Consider the following 22,486-nt stretch of genomic DNA (forward strand, 5'->3'; position numbering starts at 1 on the left):
GTTTAATATTTAAGGTTTAAGGTCTATGGTTTAGGGTTTTATGGTTTAAGGTTTAATGGCCATGGGTATATAGTATGTTAATCTCAAGTGAATCATATTCAATAATTAAATCCTAAACCCTATAATTAATTATTGTTATCGATAGTAGATATCTTGATTTTGATAAAAAAATATTTTTTATATATTAATAAGGTGTTATATTGTTTAATGGATTGAAGGGATATTTTGTGGAAAATGTTTTAAATGATAAGTTTACCTTTAAATTATATTAATAATTTTTGTTTATACTATTTTAATATTTATCTATACTGATTAATCAAAATATATATATTTATTTATACGAACGAAAATTCTCTACACTCATTTGTGTCTCCACGTTTTTTAATTGTAACTCATTTTCTTTTTAAAATATATATTGTCTCCACTTTTTTTCATTTTCTTTTACACAATTATTGATATAACATCATTTTATATTTATATATTGCATGGATACATAAATATTTATATTTATTCAATATAAAAATATATTGATGTATTTTTTATAAATGTGTATGATTAAATCAAAATTAAAGTTTCAATTATACATTTAAACCACAATTAGAATTTCACGTCTACAATTACACATTAAACCGAAATAAAAAATAAACTCAAAATTTAAAAATTTAAAAGTTAAAATTTAAAAAAAAAACTTAAAAATTTAATATTTAATATTTTAGTCCATATTTCAATTAAAAAGTTCAATATTCAAAATTAAAAAAAAATCCAAAAGAAAAAAATAAAAAAAATATGTTAAAAATAAAAAATAAAATAAAATTAATCTTATAATGGCGTTTTTAGTGAAAACGCCGCAAAAAAAAATTAAAATCCCCAATTTTTGATTACCCGCTCGTTAGTCCCTACTCATTTTCTCTCGATCTGTTAGGGTTTCTTTTAATTCTAGGCTTTCAAGAAAGCACTAAGCCTACTCCAAAAATGCTGTGCGAAAGAGGATCTGTTGGTTTAGGATATAACTTTTGGTTCATGAAGAAGCGATCCCTCCGCATCAAGATAGTCAATCGCTGCTCCTAGAACCGGGGGAAGACTAAATGGACGAAAAGAAGACATTCCGGGGGCAGCAATCTAAGAGATTTCAGAATCCCTGCCCCAGCAGCAGCAGCAACGAAACCCTAGAAATCTCCCGTTTCACCTCTCCCTTGTCAATGTAAGCCTCTCCATTTTTCAATCTCCTGTTGCTCAATTCCGTTGTTACCAATGATTGCTCTGCCTACAGTTCCGTTTGCTTTCAGTATGAACCAGTGCATGAAAATGCAAGTGCTAAATTTCTTCCTTTTCTTCTTTTGAATTTGAATTGTTAAGTGGATTTTCGCTTTGTTATCTTTTTAATTAGTGTGTTGGTTTCGATGTGGAATAACTGAATCGATTGAGAGTGCGCTGTGAGGTGAAAGAAAAAGGAAGAACAAAAAATGAGTAGGCTATCGTTTAGGCCACGCCCATTGGACATACACAAAAAAGCTACCGATTGTTAAGTCAGTCAAAGACTTTGAAGACGATGACACTCCAACTTCCGCTACTCGCAATTCTCAAATGCTCCGTCTTGCTACTGTCGAAGTTGAAACCGAGGTACCCTTTTCACTCCCTTGCTTTTCATAGCTCAAAAACTTCACTGTGACTTGGCATTATCCTTTAAGGCTATTTTTGTTGAATCATTTGATTTCATAATTCAAATTCACTTGCAATTTGTAATCTTAAAGTGAAGCAAAATCAGGGGGTCTTAAATTATTACTGTAACACCCCGTACCCGAGACCGTTACCGGAGTCGGACACGAGGGGTTCACAGACTAAATTCACTTATTCTCACAGTCCATTTTGAAAATTTCCAGACAGCTGACTAACTGGTCACTGTCACCTTAAAAATCATATCTTGAGTTCCAAAACTCGAAAATCAGTTTTGCAATTTTTCCCTAAAACTAGACTAATATATCCATCTACAAATGTTTTTCTAGAATTTTTGGTCGGGCCAATTAGTACAGTTTATTAGTTAAATTATCCCCTGTTTCAGGGTTCGACTACTCTGACCGCCACGCACTACGACTTGGATATCTCCCTGTACAGGGCTTCAATACTGATGCCGTTTGTTTCTAATGAAACTAGACTCAGAAAGGAATCTATAAATATAAGGCATGACTTCTAATTATCTCTGGTTAATTTATAATGAATTTCCAAAGTCGGAACAGGGAATCCAGAAACCGTTCTGGCCCTGTTTCGCGAAAACCTAAATATCTCTTAACATATCGTTCATATGATCGTTTCGTTACTTTCCTATGAAAATGGATTCATCAAGGTTAGATTACATAATTTATTCACTATTTAATACCATTCCTACTATTTTTAGTGATTTTTCACATTCACGTCGCTGCTGCTATCAGCATCTATTTTTAAGGTAGACTTTACCTATTACATAGTTTCCATGATTCAACTAGCCCTTTTGCATAAATAGCACAAAATATGATCATGATTAACCATTCCAATGGCTAATCGTTCCCAAACATTTCCATACCTCTTAATGAACATCATACAAGACGATTATAAAATTAAGCTCAAAGTGTATATAAGCCATTTTCGCATGGCTATCCAAATTTATACAAAACCAAAGGGTCCATGACCAACAACAAAAAGGGTAGTCCTATACATGCCATTTCAAAGTTCAACCAAAAGTGTACCAAAAGGGGCTTTGATAGTGTGGGCGACTTCGACTTCGACACTTCCGAGTCCGATAGCTGACGAACCAAAATCTATAAAACAGAGATTCAAAGAAACGGAGTAAGCATTTAATGCTTAGTAAGTTTTGAGCAATGGAATTAGGCTCAACTGAAGTATAGCATTCATATAACTAAACGGATAATTTCATATACACATATATTCTCAAAAATCAGTCCTACTTCACATTTCCAACCCTTATATTCATACATAAGGGATCAACTTAACCAAAAACTGGAAGCTCCTTAATCGACTGAGCGAATGCTATTTAAGAGGAATCAATTAATCCAATGCATGTACAACACATACCTCGTTGTTGAGATTTTACGAGCGTATTAATTGAAATTATTACAGCAGATCGCTCATTCCCAAACTCAAGTAATCTTCGGGATTTAGCCGGATATAACTACTTGCGCAAGGCCTTCGGGTCTTAGCCCGGATGTGGTCACTAGCATAAATGCCTTCTGGACTTAGCCCGGATATAGTCGCTAGCACAAATGCCTTCGGGTTTTAGCTCGGATATAATCGCTAGCACAAATGCCATCGGGTCTTAGCCCGAATATAGCAACTCGCACGAATGCCTTCGGATCTTAGTCCGGTTATAGTCACCTAGCACAAAAGCCTTCGGGACTTAGCCCGGATATCATTCGAATAACCATGCACATATATCAATAAATCATGACACATCCATATTTCATTTTCATTACCAAAGCTCAAACACAAAACACTTATCACACTTACAAATTTCGGCTCAATAGCCACATACAAAGAGCATGATTTTGATTTACTCAAGACATAATCTAATCGAATCATAATCTAAGCTCCATTACTCGAAAACTTACCTCGGATGTTGTCGAGCGATTTCGGCGGCTATTCGATCACTTTTTCCTTTCCCTTATCCAACTTTGGTCCTCTAAGCTCTTGAGCTAATTCAAACAAATTTAACTTATTAAAGTCTCATTATGCTAGTTTATGGCCGAACATGACAATGAATTTGATGGGTCATATGGCCACCTTTAGCTCAAATACAAAATGGTCATACGCATTTTTAATCACATTAAGCAATTTAATACAATTCATTCGAACATCAAAAGAGAAGCTCAAGGTACTTAGCCCATATATACATTAGACATTAGAGTCACATATGTACGAAATCACGAATCGAATTCAACATATTAGCTAATATTTCCCCTTAGCTGAATTTCTAAGTCAAGGTAAATCCATCAATATGCTTACCTATGGCCGAACATACACATCAACTTATGTACTCATTCATGTGGCCGAACATACATGTCTATGCTGAGGCCGATTGCAACACTTAATACATTCTACAAGTATGGTCACTTGTATTGACTAAACCCCATTTTGTTTCAAGTTCAAAACTTGGCTAATACACATATATACACTATTAAAGCATCCTCTCCCTTTCCATCAATTCAACACATGCATTACTCATTAATATACAAAATTATATTCGGCCTTAGCACACAACTTGCTAGCCGATTGTTCTCCATCTAGCATCTAATGCACATATGTGCTCATTTGTTAGACCCTACTTCATCCAACAACAACCATATTTCCCCTCTACTTCCTACCATGGCCGAATGCTCAAGATACCTCAATATCGAAACTTTTAGCTTGGATTGCTTAAAGAACTTGGTGATGAGTTCAAATTTACCTAACACCTCAAGCATCATAACACGTCCATACAGCTAACATGCTAATAGTCTCAAGGCTTCAACTAAAACTTTTGAAGCCTCTTAGTCGAATACTAACTCTCTAATAATCCCAAATCTATCCATGAGATAGTTAGAATTTAGACCAATCATCCAAGGGATGTATGAACTTTCAAAGCAACATTAAACATACCTTAATCTAGTGAGCCTCCATAGCCGATTTTCTCCAAGCTCATTCCCTTCCTTTCTTTCTTCTATTAGGCCAAAGATGTTCAAGGATGAACACTTTTTTTGTTTTCTTTCTTCCATTCACGACAAAAGGGGGGAACAATCACACACATTCTTTCTTTTTTTTCATCATATTCCCTTTCATTATTTTATTACCATGCTCCTTATTTTATTTTTCCTAACATACATCACTAACATAACATGTTTGTGACATGTTTCCACCCATAGCATGGCCGGCCACTATGCTTTAATTTGGCTAATTTGACATGCAAGGACAAGCGCTTTCCCACATATATTAATAGGCCACTTGAACACTTGCCTAGCATATTTCTAAATTGTCTCACATAAGTCCCTACTAATAAATTTCACATACACTGACCAAATTAAAGTATGGAACTATCACACAAGCATTTACGCACATCATAAACACAGAATATAACCTTTAATTATTTGTAAGATTCGGTTTCGTGGTCCCGAAACCACTTTCCGACTAGGGTCAATTTAGGGCTGTCACAACTCTCCCCCACTTAAGAAATTTTCGTCCCCGAAAATCTTACCGGTAAATAGGTTTGGGTATCGTTCCTTCATAGAGTTCTCGGTTTCCCAAGTAGCTTCTTCGATTCCGTGTTTGAGCCATAACACTTTTACTAACGGAACCCTTTTGTTTTGCAACTCTTTCACTTCATGAGCTAGGATACGAATTGGTTCTTCTTCATAACTCATATCGGATTGAATTTCAACCTCTGATGGATTAATTACGTGTGACGGATCAGATCTATAACGTCGAAGCATCGAAACATGAAAGACGTCGTGAATCTTTTCAAGTTCAGGGGGCAAAATCAATCTATACGCAACTGGACCAACTCGTTCGGAGCTTTCGTACGGCCCAATGAATCTCGGACTCAACTTGCCCTTACGGCCAAATCTGAGTATCTTTTTCCAAGGCGAAACTTTAAGAAACACTTTATCTCCCACCTGATATTCAATGTCTTTTCGTTTCAAGTCCGCATACGATTTCTGACGATCTGTGGCTGCCTTCAGACTTTCACGGATTACTTTTACTTTCTGTTCAGCATCTTTAATCAAATCAACTCCGAAAATTTTACTTTCACCGAGCTCGGTCCAAAACAATGGTGTACGGCATTTTCGACCGTACAAAGCCTCGTAAGGCGCCATCTTAATGCTTGACTGAAAACTATTGTTGTAAGCGAATTCAATCAAAGGTAAATACCGTTCCCATGAACCACTAAACTCGAGGATGCAACATCTCAACATATCCTCAAGTATCTGAATTATCCGCTCGGTTTGACCATCGGTTTGTGGATGAAAAGCGGTGCTAAAATGCAACTTGGCACCCAAAGCTTCTTGCAATTTCTTCCAAAATCGCGAGGTGAATCTCGAATCTCTATCCGACACAATAGAAATCGGTACCCCGTGTAATCTCACAATCTGAGAAACATACAACTCAGCTAGTTTTTCCAATGAAAAATCCGTGTGTACGGGGATAAAGTGAGCCGACTTAGTCAGTTTATCCACAACAACCCAAATCGCATCTTTCTTACTTGCCGATACCGGCAACCCAGATACGAAATCCATCGTGACACGATCCCATTTCCATTCAGGTATCATGATCGGCTGGAGTAAACCCGTAGGCACTTGATGTTCTGCCTTCACTTGTTGACATATTAAACACTTCGATACGAAATCGGAAATGTATCGTTTCATACCACGCCACCAAAACTGGCGTCTCAGATCGTTGTACATTTTTGTACTCCCCGGGTGAATTGATATTCGGCTACAATGAGCTTCGTTCAGAATCATCGAAATGAGTTCTGAATTTCTTGGAACACACAAACAACTTCTGAACCTCAAACAATCGTCATCATCAATTTGAAACTCTGATTCCATATTCGGAACATATTCAGCCCATTTTGCAACCAATTCATCATCGACTTTCTGAGCTTCACGAATTTGATGAATCAACAATGGTTTGGCCTTTAATTCCGCCACTAACACATTGTCGGATAGAACAGACAAGTGTACATTCATCGCTCGTAAAGCAAACAGTGATTTACGACTTAAGGCATCCGCAACCACATTAGCCTTTCCCGGGTGATAGTCAATGACAAGTTCATAATCTTTCAACAACTCAAGCCAACGCCTTTGTCGCAGATTCAAGTCTCTTTGAGTCATCAAATATTTGAGACTTTTGTGATCCGAATATACATGGCACTTCTCCCCAAATAAGTAGTGTCGTCATATTTTCAAAGCGAATACGATTGTAGCTAGTTCGAGATCATGGGTCGGATAATTTTTCTCATGTGGCTTCAGTTGTCTTGACGCATAGGCCACAACTCGACCTTCTTGTATCAATACGCAACCCAACCCAAGTAGGGAGGCATCACTATAAATGACAAACTCTTTGCCTAATTCGGGCTGCAGTAGAATTGGAGCTTCAGTCAAATAAGTTTTCAGTTGATCAAAACTTTTCTGACATTTTTCCGTCCATTCGAACTTAACATCTTTTTGAAGTAGCTTCGTCATTGGTGTGGCTATCATCGAGAAACCTTTTACAAACAGTTGGTAGTAACCGGCAAGTCCCAAAAAGCTTCGAACCTCAGTAATATTTCTCGAAGGCTTCCAGTTAAGTATGGCTGAAATTTTACTCGGGTCAACTCGAATACCCGATACGGATACCACATGACCCAAGAAGCTAACCTCTCTTAACCAGAACTCACACTTACTGAACTTAGCATATAACTGCTTATCCCGTAAAATTTGCAACACTAATCTCAGGTGCTCAGCATGTTCGGTCTCATCTCTTGAATAGACCAAGATGTCATCAATGAACACAACTACGAACCGGTCCAAATACTGTCTGAAGATCCGATTCATCAAATCCATAAATACCGCCGGGGCATTAGTGAGCCCAAACGGCATCACTAAGAACCCGTAGTGGCTGTATCTCATTCTGAAAGCTGTTTTGGGTATATCCGAATCTCGAATTCGCAACTGGTAATAACCCGATCTCAAATCTATCTTTGAAAACACTGAGGCTCCCTTTAGTTGATCAAACAAATCATCAATACGCGGTAACGGATATTTATTCTTTATCGTCACTTTATTCAGCTGACGATAGTCAATGCACAACCTCATGGTTCCGTCCTTCTTTTTCACAAACAATACTGGTGCACCCCAAGGTGAGAAACTTGGTCGAGCGAAACCTCTATCCGTCAATTCTTGCGACTGAGCTTTCAACTCCTTTAACTCGGTTGGTGCCATACGATACGGAGCTATCGAAATCGGCGTAGTCCCAGGTACAAGCTCAATACCAAACTCTACCTCCCGAACAGGTGGTAAACCCGGTAATTCCTCGGGAAAAACATCCGGGTATTCACAAACCACCGGCACAGATTCGGGTTTCTTTTCTAACTCTTTGTCATCAAGTACATACGCAAGGTATGCTTCGCACCCCTTTCTTACATATTTCTGGGCCAACATTGATGATATTACAGCTGGCAACCCCTTTAAGTCCGTAGACTTAACTCGGATTATCTCGTTATTTGCGCACCTCAAATCAATAGTCTTGCTTTTGCAATTCACAACCTCATCATGCACGGTTAACCAATCTAAACCGAGGATAACATCAAATTCATCAAACGGCAAAAGCATCAAGTCCGCCGGAAAACAGGAACCTCGAATTACTAGGGGACATTTCTTACACACTTTGTCGACAAGCATGTAACGACCCAAGGGATTTGACACCCGAATTACGAACTCAGTAGATTCAATAGGTAAAGTCTTACTGGATGCTAAGGCTTCACATATATAAGAATGTGTAGAACCAGGGTCAATCAAAGCAATCACATTAGTATCAAAGAGAGTAAAAGTACCGGTAATAACATCTGGCGAGGAAGCATCCTCGCGTGCGCGTATCGCATAAGCCCTAGCAGGAGCACGAGCCTCAGATCTGGTCGTAGCATCCCTAGATCCTCTCTGACCACCACTAGCATTGCCCGTATTTCTAGGTGGTCTACCCCGAGCAGTGGTAGCACCCGGTTTCCTACTCTGATTTGCATTCTGTTTAGACAACCTCGGGCAATCTTTAATGAAGTGGTCAACTGACCCGCACTTGTAACAGGAGCGATCATGGAATCTACAACTCCCCGAGTGCCATTTACCACAATACTGACACTCCGTTCTGTCTCGACGATCATTTCCAACACTGGCGACCGAAGTGACTCGTGCACTCACAGAGGGTCGATCGCGATCTCGTCTAGATAAGACCGAAGTGTCTCTAGATCGGCCTAAGCCATCTCTAAATTTCTTTGATGACTGTGGGAAGGGCTTCCCCGAAGACCTCTTACGAAACTCCTTTGCTTCCACCTCAGCTTTTCTTTTCTCCATACTGAGCTCCTCGGCTTTGCAAGCCCGCTCGACAAGTGCCACAAATTCTCGGATTTCCAAAATTCCAACATACAACTTTATATCATCATTCAGCCCATCCTCGAAACGTTTACACATCACGGCTTCTGAAGAAATGCATTCCTGCGCGTACCGGCTAAGCCTTACAAATTTTCGTTCATAGTCGGTAACCGACATGGAACCTTGTTTAAGTTCAAGAAATTCCTTCCGTTTTTTATCAATGAATCTCTGACTGATATACTTCTTTTGAAACTCGGTTTGGAAAAACTCCCAAGTTACTTGCTCTCTGGGCACAACAGAAGTCAACGTATTCCACCAATAGTAGGCAGAATCACGTAGCAAGGAGATAGTACACTTTAGGCACTCATCGGGTGTGCAAGATAGCTCATCGAGTACCCGGATAGTGTTGTCCAACCAAAATTCCGCTTGCTCGGCATCATCGCTATCCGTAGCTTTAAATTCAGTAGCCCCGTGTTTTTGGATTCTGTCAACTGGGGGATTATTCGACCTTATTTGGTCAGTTACCGAAGGTATTGTAGGTGCGGGGGTGGTATTAGTCGGGAATGGAGGTTGTGGAACAGCCGTATTAGTTCGAATGTATTGGTTGATCCAATCATTCATCACGCTATAAAAAGCTTGTCTAGCTTCATCATTCGGATTACTAGCATTAGGTTGAGAGTCCGCCGGCGCTGTCCCTTGTGCGGGAGCAGGCGCTACACTCTCAAGATCATCAGCTACCGCTCGGTTGGGATCGGGATCCATTACTATAAATAAACACATTTGCAATGTCAGAAATCACCACACTATCAAATAATCACATAAAATGGCATGTATAGCTAGACCCAAACGCATTACGGTAGTCCTAGAAGCGACTAAACCGTAGCTCTGATACCAATAAAATTGTAACACCCCGTACCCGAGACCATTACCGGAGTCGGACACGAGGGGTTCACAGACTAAATTCACTTATTCTCACAGTCCATTTTGAAAATTTCCAAACAGCTGACTAACTGCGTCACTGTCACCTTAAAAATCATATCTTGAGTTCCAAAACTCGAAAATCAGTTTCGCAATTTTTCCCTGAAACTAGACTCATATATCCATCTACAAATGTTTTTCTAGAATTTTTGGTTAGGCCAATTAGTACAGTTTATTAGTTAAATTCTCCCCTGTTTCAGGGTTCAACTACTCTGCCCTCCATGCACTACGACTTGGATATCTCCCTGTACAGAGCTTCAATACTGATGCCGTTTGTTTCTAATGAAACTAGACTCAGAAAGGAATCTATACATATAAGGCATGACTTCTAATTATCTCTGGTTAATTTATAATGAATTTCCAAAGTCGGAACAGGGAATCCAGAAACCGTTCTGGCCCTGTTTCGCGAAAACCTAAATATCTCTTAACATACCGTTCATATGATCGTTTCGTTACTTTCCTATGAAAATAGATTCATCAAGGTTAGATTAAATAATTTATTCACTATTTAATACCATTCCTACTATTTTTAGTGATTTTTCACATTCACGTTGCTGCTGCTATCAGCATCTATTTTTAAGGTAGACTTTACCTATTACATAGTTTCCATGATTCAACTAGCCCTTTTGCATAAATAGCACAAAATATGATCATGATTAACCATTCCAATGGCTAATCGTTCCCAAACATTTCCATACCTCTTAATGAACATCATACAAGACGATTATAAAATTAAGATCAAAGTGTATATAAGCCATTTTCGCATGGCTATCCAAATTTATACAAAACCAAAGGGTCCATGACCAACAACAAACAGGGTAGTCCTATACATGCCATTTCAAAGTTCAACCAAAAGTGTACCAAAAGAGGCTTTGATAGTATGGGCGACTTCGACTTCGACACTCCCGAGTCCGATAGCTGACGAACCAAAATCTATAAAACAGAGATTCAAAGAAACGGAGTAAGCATTTAATGCTTAGTAAGTTTTTAGCAATGGAATTAGGCTCAACTGAAGTATAGCATTCATATAACTAAACGGATAATTTCATATACACATATATTCTCAAAAATCAGTCCTACTTCACATTTCCAACCCTTATATTCATACATAAGGGATCAACTTAACCAAAAACCGGAAGCTCCTTAATCGACTGAGCGAATGCTATTTAAAAGGAATCAATTAATCCAATGCATGTACAACACATACCTCGTTGTTGAGATTTTACGAGCGTATTAATTGAAATTATTACAGCAGATCGCTCATTCCCAAACTCAAGTAATCTTCGGGATTTAGCCGGATATAACTACTTGCGCAAGGCCTTCGGGTCTTAGCCCGGATGTGGTCACTAGCATAAATGCCTTCGGGACTTAGCCCGAATATAGTCGCTAGCACAAATGCCTTCGGGTTTTAGCCCGGATATAATCGCTAGCACAAATGCCTTCGGGTCTTAGCCCGGATATAGCAACTCGCACGAATGCCTTCGGATCTTAGTCCGGTTATAGTCACCTAGCACAAAAGCCTTCGGGACTTAGCCTGGATATCATTCGAATAACCATGCACATATATCAATAAATCATGACACATCCATATTTCATTTTCATTACCAAAGCTCAAACACAAAACACTTATCACACTTACAAATTTCGGCTCAATAGCCACATACAAAGAGCATGATTTTGATTTACTCAAGACATAATCTAATCGAATCATAATCTAAGCTCCATTACTCGAAAACTTACCTCGGATGTTGTCGAGCGATTTCGGCGGCTATTCGATCACTTTTTCCTTTCCCTTATCCAACTTTGGTCCTCTAAGCTCTTGAGCTAATTCAAACAAATTTAACTTATTAAAGTCTCATTATGCTAGCTTATGGCCGAACATGACAATGAATTTGATGGGTCATATGGCCACCTTTAGCTCAAATACAAAATGGTCATACGCATTTTTAATCACATTAAGCAATTTAATACAATTCATTCGAACATCAAAAGAGAAGCTCAAGGTACTTAGCCCATATATACATTAGACATTAGAGTCACATATGTACGAAATCACGAATCGAATTCAACATATTAGCTAATATTTCCCCTTAGCCGAATTTCTAAGTCAAGGTAAAGCCATCAATATGCTTACCTATGGCCGAACATACACATCAACTTATGTACTCATTCATGTGGCCGAACATACATGTCTATGCTGAGGCCGATTACAACACTTAATACATTCTACAAGTATGGTCACTTGTATTGACTAAACCCCATTTTGTTTCAAGTTCAAAACTTGGCTAATACACATATATACACTATTAAAGCATCCTCTCCCTTTCCATCAATTCAACACATGCATTACTCATTAATATACAAAATTATATTCGACCTTAGCACACAACTTGCTAGCCGATTCTTCTCCATCTAGCATCTAATGCACATATGTGCTCATTTGTTAGACCCTGCTTCATCCAACAACAACCATATTTCCCCTCTACTTCCTACCATGGTCGAATGCTCAAGATACCTCAATACCGAATCTTTTAGCTTGGATTGCTTAAAGAACTTGGTGATGAGTTCAAATTTACCTAACACCTCAAGCATCATAACACGTCCATACAGCTAACATGCTAATAGTCTCAAGGCTTCAACTAAAACTTTTGAAGCCTCTTAGTCGAATACTAACTCTCTAATAATCCCAAATCCATCCATGAGATAATTAGAATTTAGACCAATCATCCAAGGGATGTATGAACTTTCAAAGCAACATTAAACATACCTTAATCTAATGAGCCTCCATAGCCGATTTTCTCCAAGCTCATTCCCTTCCTTTCTTTCTTCTATTAGGCCAAAGATGTTCAAGGATGAACACTTTTTTTTTTTGTTTTCTTTCTTCCATTCACGGCAAAAGGGGGGGAAACAATCACACACATTCTTTCTTTTTTTTTTCATCATATTCCCTTTCATTATTTTATTACCATGCTCCTTATTTTATTTTTCCTAACATACATCACTAACATAACATGTTTGTGACATGTTTCCACCCATAGCATGGCCGGCCACTATGCTTTAATTTGGCTAATTTGACATGCAAGGACAAGCACTTTCCCACATATATTAATAGGCCACTTGAACACTTGCCTAGCATATTTCTAAATTGTCTCACATAAGTCCCTACTAATAAATTTCACATACACTGACCAAATTAAAGTATGGAACTATCACACAAGCATTTACGCACATCATAAACACAGAATATAACCTTTAATTATTTGTAAGACTCGGTTTCGTGGTCCCGAAACCACTTTCCGACTAGGGTCAATTTAGGGCTGTCACAATTACTTATGCGAATGGAATTTGGTTTTAAATTATGACATTTGCATTTGCATATAAACATAGTTTGCTAATAGAAATTAGGGCTTTGCAACAGTTGAGGATATTTTTGTTAATATCCATTTAGCAATGGATAAGAATGTGGGAAATCTTGCTATGGAAATCTACTTCCCTCCTACTTGTGTTCAACAGGTGATTTCATCTCTTCCTTTTTTTTTCCTGTTAATTTCTTCGAGTTTTTGAGTTCTAGGTTTTGGTTGGGTAGCTGATTCAAGGGAGAAAATGGGTAAAAGGTGGAATTTTTTTTGGTTATTTATGGTGAATAAACTGATTGCCTCCAAATTTAATTTTCTTGGGGTTTTTTTTCTTGTTTCAAAATTTTTAATTGTGTATCTGAAAAGTTCATCTCATTTGAACTCTATAATTTGGTGAAGTCTAACTACTATTAAAGTGTTATGTTTGATTCCTTACTAGATCAATGGGTGTTAATTACAATTTTCCCTAGAAAAAAAAATTCTAGTTTTGCATGATCATATGGTTATGAATACTTGTTTTAGTTTATAGTAGAATGATGGCTTTTTATTTGATATGTTATTTATTCATAGATTAATGTAATATGAGATTAATTTTATGATATTCATTTCTTTTTCCTACAAAACAGGAAGCATTGGAGGCTCATGATGGTGCTAGTAAGGGGAAATACACCATTGGACTTAGACAAGATTGCATGGCCTTTTGTACAGAAGTGTAAGATGTTATCTCTATGAGGTTACAAATTCTACATTTTATATCTACTCTTCTTATATGTTATTAGCATCACGTAATACTGGTTTACAGTATGTATAATAATGACTAAGATTTGCATTGTATGGATGGTTGAAATGAACACTTTCTTCGATTTTACTAATGTGGTTATGTTTGATCTGCAGTTTAACAGCTGTTACTTCACTCCTTGCAAAATATAAGATTGACCCCAAACAAATCGGCCGTCTTGAAGTTGGTAGTGAGACTGTGATCGACAAGAGCAAGTCCATTAAGACCTTCTTGATGCAAATCTTTGAGGTACTCTTCCCCAATCATCACGATTTCTTATCTAGGATAGTTGTCCCTTCTAGCTGCTAGCCATTATACGGGGTCATTTTGTCAAAGGCTATTTTTTTTGTTATGCTACAAAAATATTGCTAATATTAGAGGAATTCATGTTAAAAAAAATAGTATTGAGATATGCTTAATGGATTAATATTAAATAAAAAAAATATTTTTTTAAACTCCAAATTAAAAGAAATTCATTATTTTCAAATAATAAAATAAATAAATAAATAAACAAAACTATAAAATAAAAAAAAATATCATATCATCTATCATATTTCGGTCACACATTGATTATTTTTGCTACTATAATATAATTAATGAGACTAAACATTTGGTTTAGTTATTTTAGTTGTCCTCAAATTGGTTTAGAAAATGCTGTCCTTTCACGCTTCCACCTCTCTTACTGGGGTATTTGGTTTCCTGTAACTAGGAGAAATATACAAAAGGTGAAACAAGGAAAGCTCTTTACTGGCATAACTAGATAATGCCGTTGTGCAACTCGTAGAACTACAGTCTTTATATGTGACATGTATATATTTTTTGGTTAAATCTTTTCAATTTATAACTTCATATGATCTTCCAGTGATATAAATTAAATATAATTTGTAATTGATATTTTTATTTTCATATTTTTATGTTACCTTTAAATTTAAAAATTAAAAAAAAACACAACCTGAATAAATTTAGAAAAAGAAACTATATACTTAAATCTAAAATATTTAAATCTTGAATTTTTTATTTTAGCTAAAATTTTATTAGCTTTTTATATATTTTTTACAGTTTCTTTTTTGTATAAAGTTTGGTCTTCTAAAAATCTTTCCTGTCTCAAACTCAACAGGTAGTCAATAAGCACTAAAACTGATTTTTCACAGTTTTCTTCTTCTATTTCAGGTATGTTAAGCTTCTCTTTTACCCTTTTTTTATTTTCTGTAATCTTTTGCTACTTTGGGTCTCCTGTAATATAAATTTCTTCTAATCTTTATCCATTTTCTTAAACAAAAAACTATTAATTTAAGCATTGAAGAGTGATTGAAATGCAAACTTTGCTTGTTGTCCCTAGTTGCATCGGCAAACCATAGGTGCCTTAATTGAGTATGCTATCAACAGTAGTTTATATCCCCACTGGTAGACTCTTTCCAAATCAAGTAATTTGGATTAGAATTGAGACTACAAAGTATGCATGAATTCTGTCCATTGGTTCAACTCCCATTAAAATAAATGGATGCCCATGTTCCAACTCCACTACTTTCCCATCTTAAAGCCAAGCAGAGTAAAAGACTCGAAATTAAATCTAGACATCTCCATCTTGTATGTGCTTCAGAGAATTGGTAAAGGTCGATAGAAACTTCAAATCAACAGAAAGATATCGGGTTAATTCTATTATTAGTTCCTATACTTTGCGAAAGTTATGATTTAGTTCTTATATTTTAATTTGACCAATACTTTTCGAATTAGTTAATTTTAGGCCCTGTACTATTTTAAATTTTAAAATTTTAGTTATTTTCTTCTTATCGCTTGCGTAGTTTGACTTTGCTACTTGTTTTTAGCTTTGTTGCCATTTATCATCTTTTTTTTTATTTTTTAAATTCTTGTATTTGCTCTAGTTTTGCTGCGTGATTGTTTGTCTATTTTGTGTTTTTTTGTTGTTAGTTTCACTAAGTTATATATGCAGGCATTGCAATACTTTGGCTTCATCTAAAGCTTGAACCAGCCTTCTGTTGTATATTGTTTCTTCTTCTTTTCTGATCTTTTTCCTTTGATTAATGAGATGTGATGATGATTTGGCATTATTTTCTCACCAGGATGAATTATGTTTTAGAAATTCTAATACTTCGTGTGTCTGTGTGTGTGTGTGTTTTTTTTATGTATTAAATTACATATTGAATCAATGTTTATGTATTAAATTTAAATTCATTAATTTTTATATTTAGTTTTGAAGTTTAAATTTTAATGGAAAATTTAATTTAATTAATATTTTTTATTTATCCTTAAATGTATATAGTTTAAAGTTCAAATTTCAAAAATTAAACATAATATAATATTTAACATAGAAATAAATATTATTTAATTAAAATAAAATAATTTTTTTAATATCATTATTTTAGCAGCGTTTGTGAGAAAAGTGGCGCTAAAGGTTATGATCTTTAGCGGCGTTTGTGAAAAAAGCGCCGCTAAAGGTCATGGTCTTTAGCGGCGTTTTTGAAAATAGTGCCGCTAAAGGTCATGGTCTTTAGCGGCGTTGCATATAGCGACGCTTTTTGCGGCGCTTGAGAAAGCGCCACTAAAGGTACAAAAAACGCCGCTGAAAGTCTGTTTTCCTATAGTGAGGTGGTTCTTGAAGCAAAAATGAGAAAAACAAAAACTTTTAGTGAAGGAAAAAAAATATTATGTTCCTCTTTGTTTTGTCTCCTTTCTTTGCATCCTTGATTTACAACTTATTATTTATTATTTTTGCAGCAAATGACTTGGCAAAAAAATTATCAAATAATGTATATAAGGATGAAAAGCTTAAACAGTGGACCAGGCTGTACAAGGATGGAGGTAGAGAACACGAAGATAATAAGAAATCGTTTGAACAAGTTGATGAAGTTGCCAAGTCTAAGAAAGACATAATTATTACTTTTTTAAAATTGGTGAAAATAAAAAATTATAATAAGGTTTCAGAAGCACAATGTGGTAATGAGAAATAACTAGTGTTGTTTTCTTATTTACCACCTATGTTTTAAACATTTTTATATAAATTTTTATGAAATAAATGTTAAGATTTTCGGTAGGGAAACAGATCCTTCTCCATTAAATATTTGAGTATTGTAATTTGTTATTGTATATTAGACCTGTCTATTGATTAAGTAACTTATTGACTCAATAAGGTCATCTCAATTTGGGCCGAATTTAAACAAGTATTTTTATATCTTGAGATGACATGGCTTAACTGGAATTCAATTTAAATAATAAAAATATTTTCTAAATTTAAATTTAATTGGAAAAGTATATAAAATATCTACTAAATATATTTATTTATTAATTTTTGAATAGTAAAACAGGTTTTAATTTTTTTTAAAGAACTAAATTTCACCTCGATTAATGGACACCTCTACTATGTATTTACACTATTTAATTAATTTTCTTAAAAAAATTTAAATCACATGTAACAAATTTCCATTCAATTCCATACTTTAAAGTTTAATATGTTAATTACTTATGATTGACTATATTATAAATTTAATTTTTTTAAAAATATTATAATTTTACTTGAATTTACCGTTTCCTCACCATAAAACTTTTTTTTTATCACTGTTTAAATTTTATTTACTAGTAAATTTAATATAACATATTTAAATAAATAGACAGTAATATATATATATTAATCCGTGCTTTGCACGAGTAAAAAAAAAACTAGTTAGTTTATATAACTATTTTTAGACATTTTAAAATTTCAAAATTTAACCCAAACTTAAAATTTTATTCCTTCGTCCTTGATAACGAATCAATTACAGTTGTGAAATAGAAGGTTTAAGTCTTATATTTTAAACCCTATTTAATCCATATATGGAAATCTGTATATGGTAATTTTATGTATGGTAATCCTTAACTTATAACCTTACATTTTAAATCCTCGGTAACCTGTATATGGTATTTAAAGTTTTCGGGAGGAATTCATTAATTACATTATTTTAATATTTTTCTATTTATATACCCTAGTTATGGGTTTTTTTTTTTAATACAGCAAGGAAGGAAACAAACATATTGAACTAGAACAATTCTAGGAATAGTAAAATCAGTGCTGCCCTCTTGTAAGAGTTGCAACACACCAATTTAGAATGATATCGGATGACTAGTTCAATTAACACTAATGTAAATATTATGACGATAATGGAGAAGTCTGGCCTAGCAATTTCCTCAGGGAAAATTGAATATTTTGGCTGATATCTAGCCATACTAAGCTCCAAGATATGTGCACATTCAAACCAAACACGAACAACTCGCTCTCTGATGAATAAACCCTATTTTAGATTGAATTCCCAAAACAATAAACTCCTCTGAAGGTGGTCTAGGTATTTAGCAGGTCAAATTATATCCTACCATACGCCTAAAAGTAAAGGACCCACAAGAATTATGTTTAATATATAGTTAATCGTAGGAGGACAAAAGTGCATTTATCAAAGACGAATGTCAGGAAGCAAAATGGAGCTTGACGCCGCAAAAGATTGGGCTGAGAACGCCTGACATGATTAAAACGGACAGGAGCAAACAGATGAAGCAGATTGGTATCCAAGGTTAAGACAACAGTCATGTGAATGGTAAGATGGAAGTTCGACTTTACTAATTTCACTATTCATCTTCTTTTATTCTTTCGCTTATCCTATAAGCCATATCACTGACTTAAGCATAGGAGTCCCAATTACAAGGTCCCCATATCTCACCTCTCTTCTTGCAGGCTTTCTTGCTTTCACGTTCACCTCAAGTCCAAATCTTGACCGACCCCCGCTTACATTAATTTATCATTGAAATGAAAGTGCTTTTCTTTTTTCTGGTTTTGCTATGCTTAGAGGAAGAAAGGAAACACCTTGGACAATGAGAATGAGAAGGTACATACTTTCAACTCATCTGCAATGAAACAAACCAATTTACCCATAAATTCTTCTAAGCTGTTTCTAACATCTGAACCATCTCTGAGATTTTCAAACAAGCTATCAGAAACTTGTCTGATGCATGGTTTTCCATATGTATCACTTCTTTCACCTCTTTATTTATCGTATGAATCGATAATTAATAAAGTTGTACCGAGAGATACTAAAAACTCAGCCTTTCAGGTTTCAAAACTGGCAGATTCATATATGAAAACAGTTTAAGTCATTAACAGAGTTATAATCACTGCAGTTGCAGAGTGCAATCTAGATAACCGATACATCCTGCCAGTTTGTCGATGATAAGAACAAATTTTAAGTTACATGGAGCATGAAAATCTAATTCAGTTTGAAGAATTAGAACACCTTGTAATAAAAGAGACGGTGAACCGGGTTGGCTTTAGACGCCATCAGTCATACATATAATACTCGCAGACTGAGCTCTTTGGCTGCCCAAAAATAAAACAAAGCAATATTGATCTATTATTATGATATAATTTGCAGTTTTACATCAAAACAGAGGAATAAATCATTATGGGTAGATGAATGAATAAAATTAAAACCAGTTAAAGGAAAGCCAAAAGGAATATAAACAAAGTCTAATAATCCTAATGCTTGTGGGTACTTTTATGATACTTGTCCTTGATCCATTGAAGCCCAGAGGAGGTTCCTTGTTTGACCTTCTTCATCCCAGTTGAAGCCACAGATTTGGTCTTCTCAAGCCCATCCCCGACCTTCTGCTTGTACTTGGCGGTTGCCCCACCGCTGCTGCTTTTCTTCTCGTTCGCAGTACTAGTGGCAGCCGCTGGATCGGAGTAGTCCGATTGGTCTGCCCATGATGACCCATTGCCGTAAGACTTGTTTCCTTTCATTACTTTTTTGTATTGGGTAGGAGAATTCTAAATCTAAGAAAATAGAATTGATTTAGGGTAAGGATTTGTTAATTATTTAAAGTTAGCTAGGTTAAAAAACAGACGAGGTGCTCTGAATTGATGTTCTCAACTCAACTCCATATTTATAGGCGTTTAAAAAACCGATTTTTTTCCTTTTTATTAATCAATTATATATAATAAAAAAAACATCTCACAAAGTCACGCACGCAGTATCGAACGTTCTCTTCAAGAAACTTCCGCAATCCTAATGGCGTATGCCGTTCAATGCGAATTCCTTTCCCTCTTATCCGTGTTCAGCTTAAGGATAACCGCTAAATCGAATTAAATAAAAATTTTTTGAGTTAATTGAATTGTTAAATTATATTTTATTAATTTTAAAATATTTTTGAATTGAGTATAAGATGAATTTTGAATTAAATATATTTTTTTGATTTAAATTTTTAAAAAATAATTTTAAGTCTTTGTAACCACTGTCACCCATCGTAATTAATTTTATTATTAACTTTCATCACCTCATGATTTATTTATTAATCTTTTATATACGAATTAGCTTCTTTGCTTACTTAGCTGCTTCAATTATCTTCTGATTATGTATTTTGAAATTAAAAAAATATATTAAATGTAAAAATGTGATAACATAAAATTTTAATACAAATATTTACGGCATTATTAATAATTTAATTTTAATATAAATATTCAATATAATTAAACAATTGAATAATTTAAATAGTACAAAATGTGAAATTTAATTTAATAATATAAATAGTAGATATAAATTTTAGGGGGATGGGAGGGGAGTAGAAGTTTTAGGAGAAAGCGGGAGAGAGTAAAAATTTTGGGGGAAAATAAAAAGTTTTGAGGGCTTTTGGGAGTAAAATTTTTATGGAAAGTAAATGGGAGAGTAAAATTTTGGAGGAAAATATTAAAAAAAATTGGTGGGAAATGGATTTGGGGTATATGGGAGGTGGGAGGGGGAGGGGAGTAAAAGTTTTTATAACAGTCCCTTTTTAGTGAAATCGGAACAGTGGTTTCAGGACCACAAATCCGAGTCAGAAAGAAAAATTATTTTAAAATTATTTTAAAATTATTGTATGGTCTGCATTATGATAGGAATAACGTATGAAATTTTACCGATTTCATATTTAATTGATAAAAAGACCAAATTGCATAAAATACAAAAGTTGAGTTCTAGTAGCTATAGGTAGCAAATAACTATGGAATTCAAAACTTGAGGTCCTTATATGGTAAATAGACTATTAAGAAGGATTAGTAGATATTTATGATGATTCAGCCATGGAAATTTAAGAAAAGAAAAGGATGAAATTGAAAAGAAAAAGATGATAGGATGATAAATAATAAAATAAAAGAAAATATCATATTATTATCACCGTCCCCAAAATTTTCTATGGAAACTCTAGCTAAGAGATAGAACTTCAAGTAAGTTTAATTGGGTAAGTAATCATATCCCGTTTTTAGTAATTTATACATTTCCGAGGTCTTAATAACCCAATCTATCTATGTTGGGGATTAATTTGCAAAGTTATCAAAGTATTAAAATTTTTCCATGGATGAGTATGCTGAAATTTTGGAATTTATGGTAAAAAATGAAAGGTTGTTGATAGATAAATAACTTTTGTAAAGGAAATTTCCATGAAATTGTGATTTAGGGACTAAATTGAAAAGATGTAAAATTAAGGGAAATTTTCTAATTTTTATGAAAGACATGGACTGTTATTTTTATATGTACAAATTGGTTAGGCTTGAAATAAGGATTAAAATGTATGAATTTCATTTTCCGAGCATAGGAACGAAATTGGAATTAATTAAAAGTATAGGGGCAAAATGACACTTTTGCCTAAGATGTGAATTGGGTTGATTTGAATATGAAATGTAATAAATTGATGATTAAATTTATTTATATAGATCCGAAAAGACCAAATAAAGAGTTAGATTGAGGAAAAGAAAATGTGTAAGATTAGTAGATTCTCGTATACGAACAAGTGTCGAGGAAAGTTTGTGTAACTTAATTGTGTAATTATATGTTTGAATTGAATGATGTCTATGTGAACTATGAAATTGTTATGTACATGAAAATAATTATATGTCCGACATGTCTGATAAACATTAAATTCTGTATGAATGAAAGAAATTTGATGGATACAAGTTTCCTGAATTGGTTGTCGTCTTGCATATGTTGCGGACACACCAAAGATCAAAAGAGCATCCCGTTATTAGCCCTCTGGAGCTTCTCGTTACATGGTTCCTATGAACGTCTCGATCGGTATTGATCCTACATGTGTTGCGGACATACCACAGCTCTTTGTGAGCGTCCCGTTATATGGCTCTTCATAAGCTTCTTGATTAAAGGCTCTTTGTGAGCTTCCTGATTAATGGCTCTCTGGAGCTTTCTAATAATGGCTCGTTTGAACTTCCCGATATATGGCTATCTGGAGCTTCCCGTTAATGGCTCTTCGAAGCTACCTATTAT

The 22,486-nt window shown here is 34.9% G+C and overlaps 1 protein-coding gene and 1 long non-coding RNA gene across 3 annotated transcripts; one reads left to right on the forward strand and one right to left on the reverse strand.

Moving 5' to 3' along the window:
• The first annotated feature begins 968 nt into the window (after positions 1-968).
• On the forward strand, positions 969-16,391 carry LOC107927090 (uncharacterized). 2 transcript variants are annotated; one of them, XR_001692374.2, is made up of 6 exons: positions 969-1,201; positions 1,388-1,620; positions 14,047-14,153; positions 14,315-14,447; positions 15,316-15,368; positions 16,150-16,391. It is a non-coding gene; the product is annotated as an uncharacterized lncRNA (long non-coding RNA). The 2 variants fall into 2 exon arrangements; XR_005906646.1 differs by having other exon boundaries at positions 1,428-1,620.
• Positions 16,392-19,565: 3,174 nt separating this feature from the next.
• Positions 19,566-20,105, reverse strand: LOC107939061 (uncharacterized). Its single transcript, XM_016872348.2, has one exon. The coding sequence runs from the start codon at positions 19,975-19,977 to the stop codon at positions 19,714-19,716; it is 264 nt and encodes an 87-aa protein (XP_016727837.1). The 5' UTR covers positions 19,978-20,105; the 3' UTR covers positions 19,566-19,713.
• Between the last annotated feature and the right edge of the window lie 2,381 nt (positions 20,106-22,486).

The sequence above is a fragment of the Gossypium hirsutum genome, chromosome A12, assembly GCF_007990345.1.
Source record: "Gossypium hirsutum isolate 1008001.06 chromosome A12, Gossypium_hirsutum_v2.1, whole genome shotgun sequence".
NCBI classification, from domain to species: Eukaryota; Viridiplantae; Streptophyta; class Magnoliopsida; order Malvales; family Malvaceae; genus Gossypium; species Gossypium hirsutum.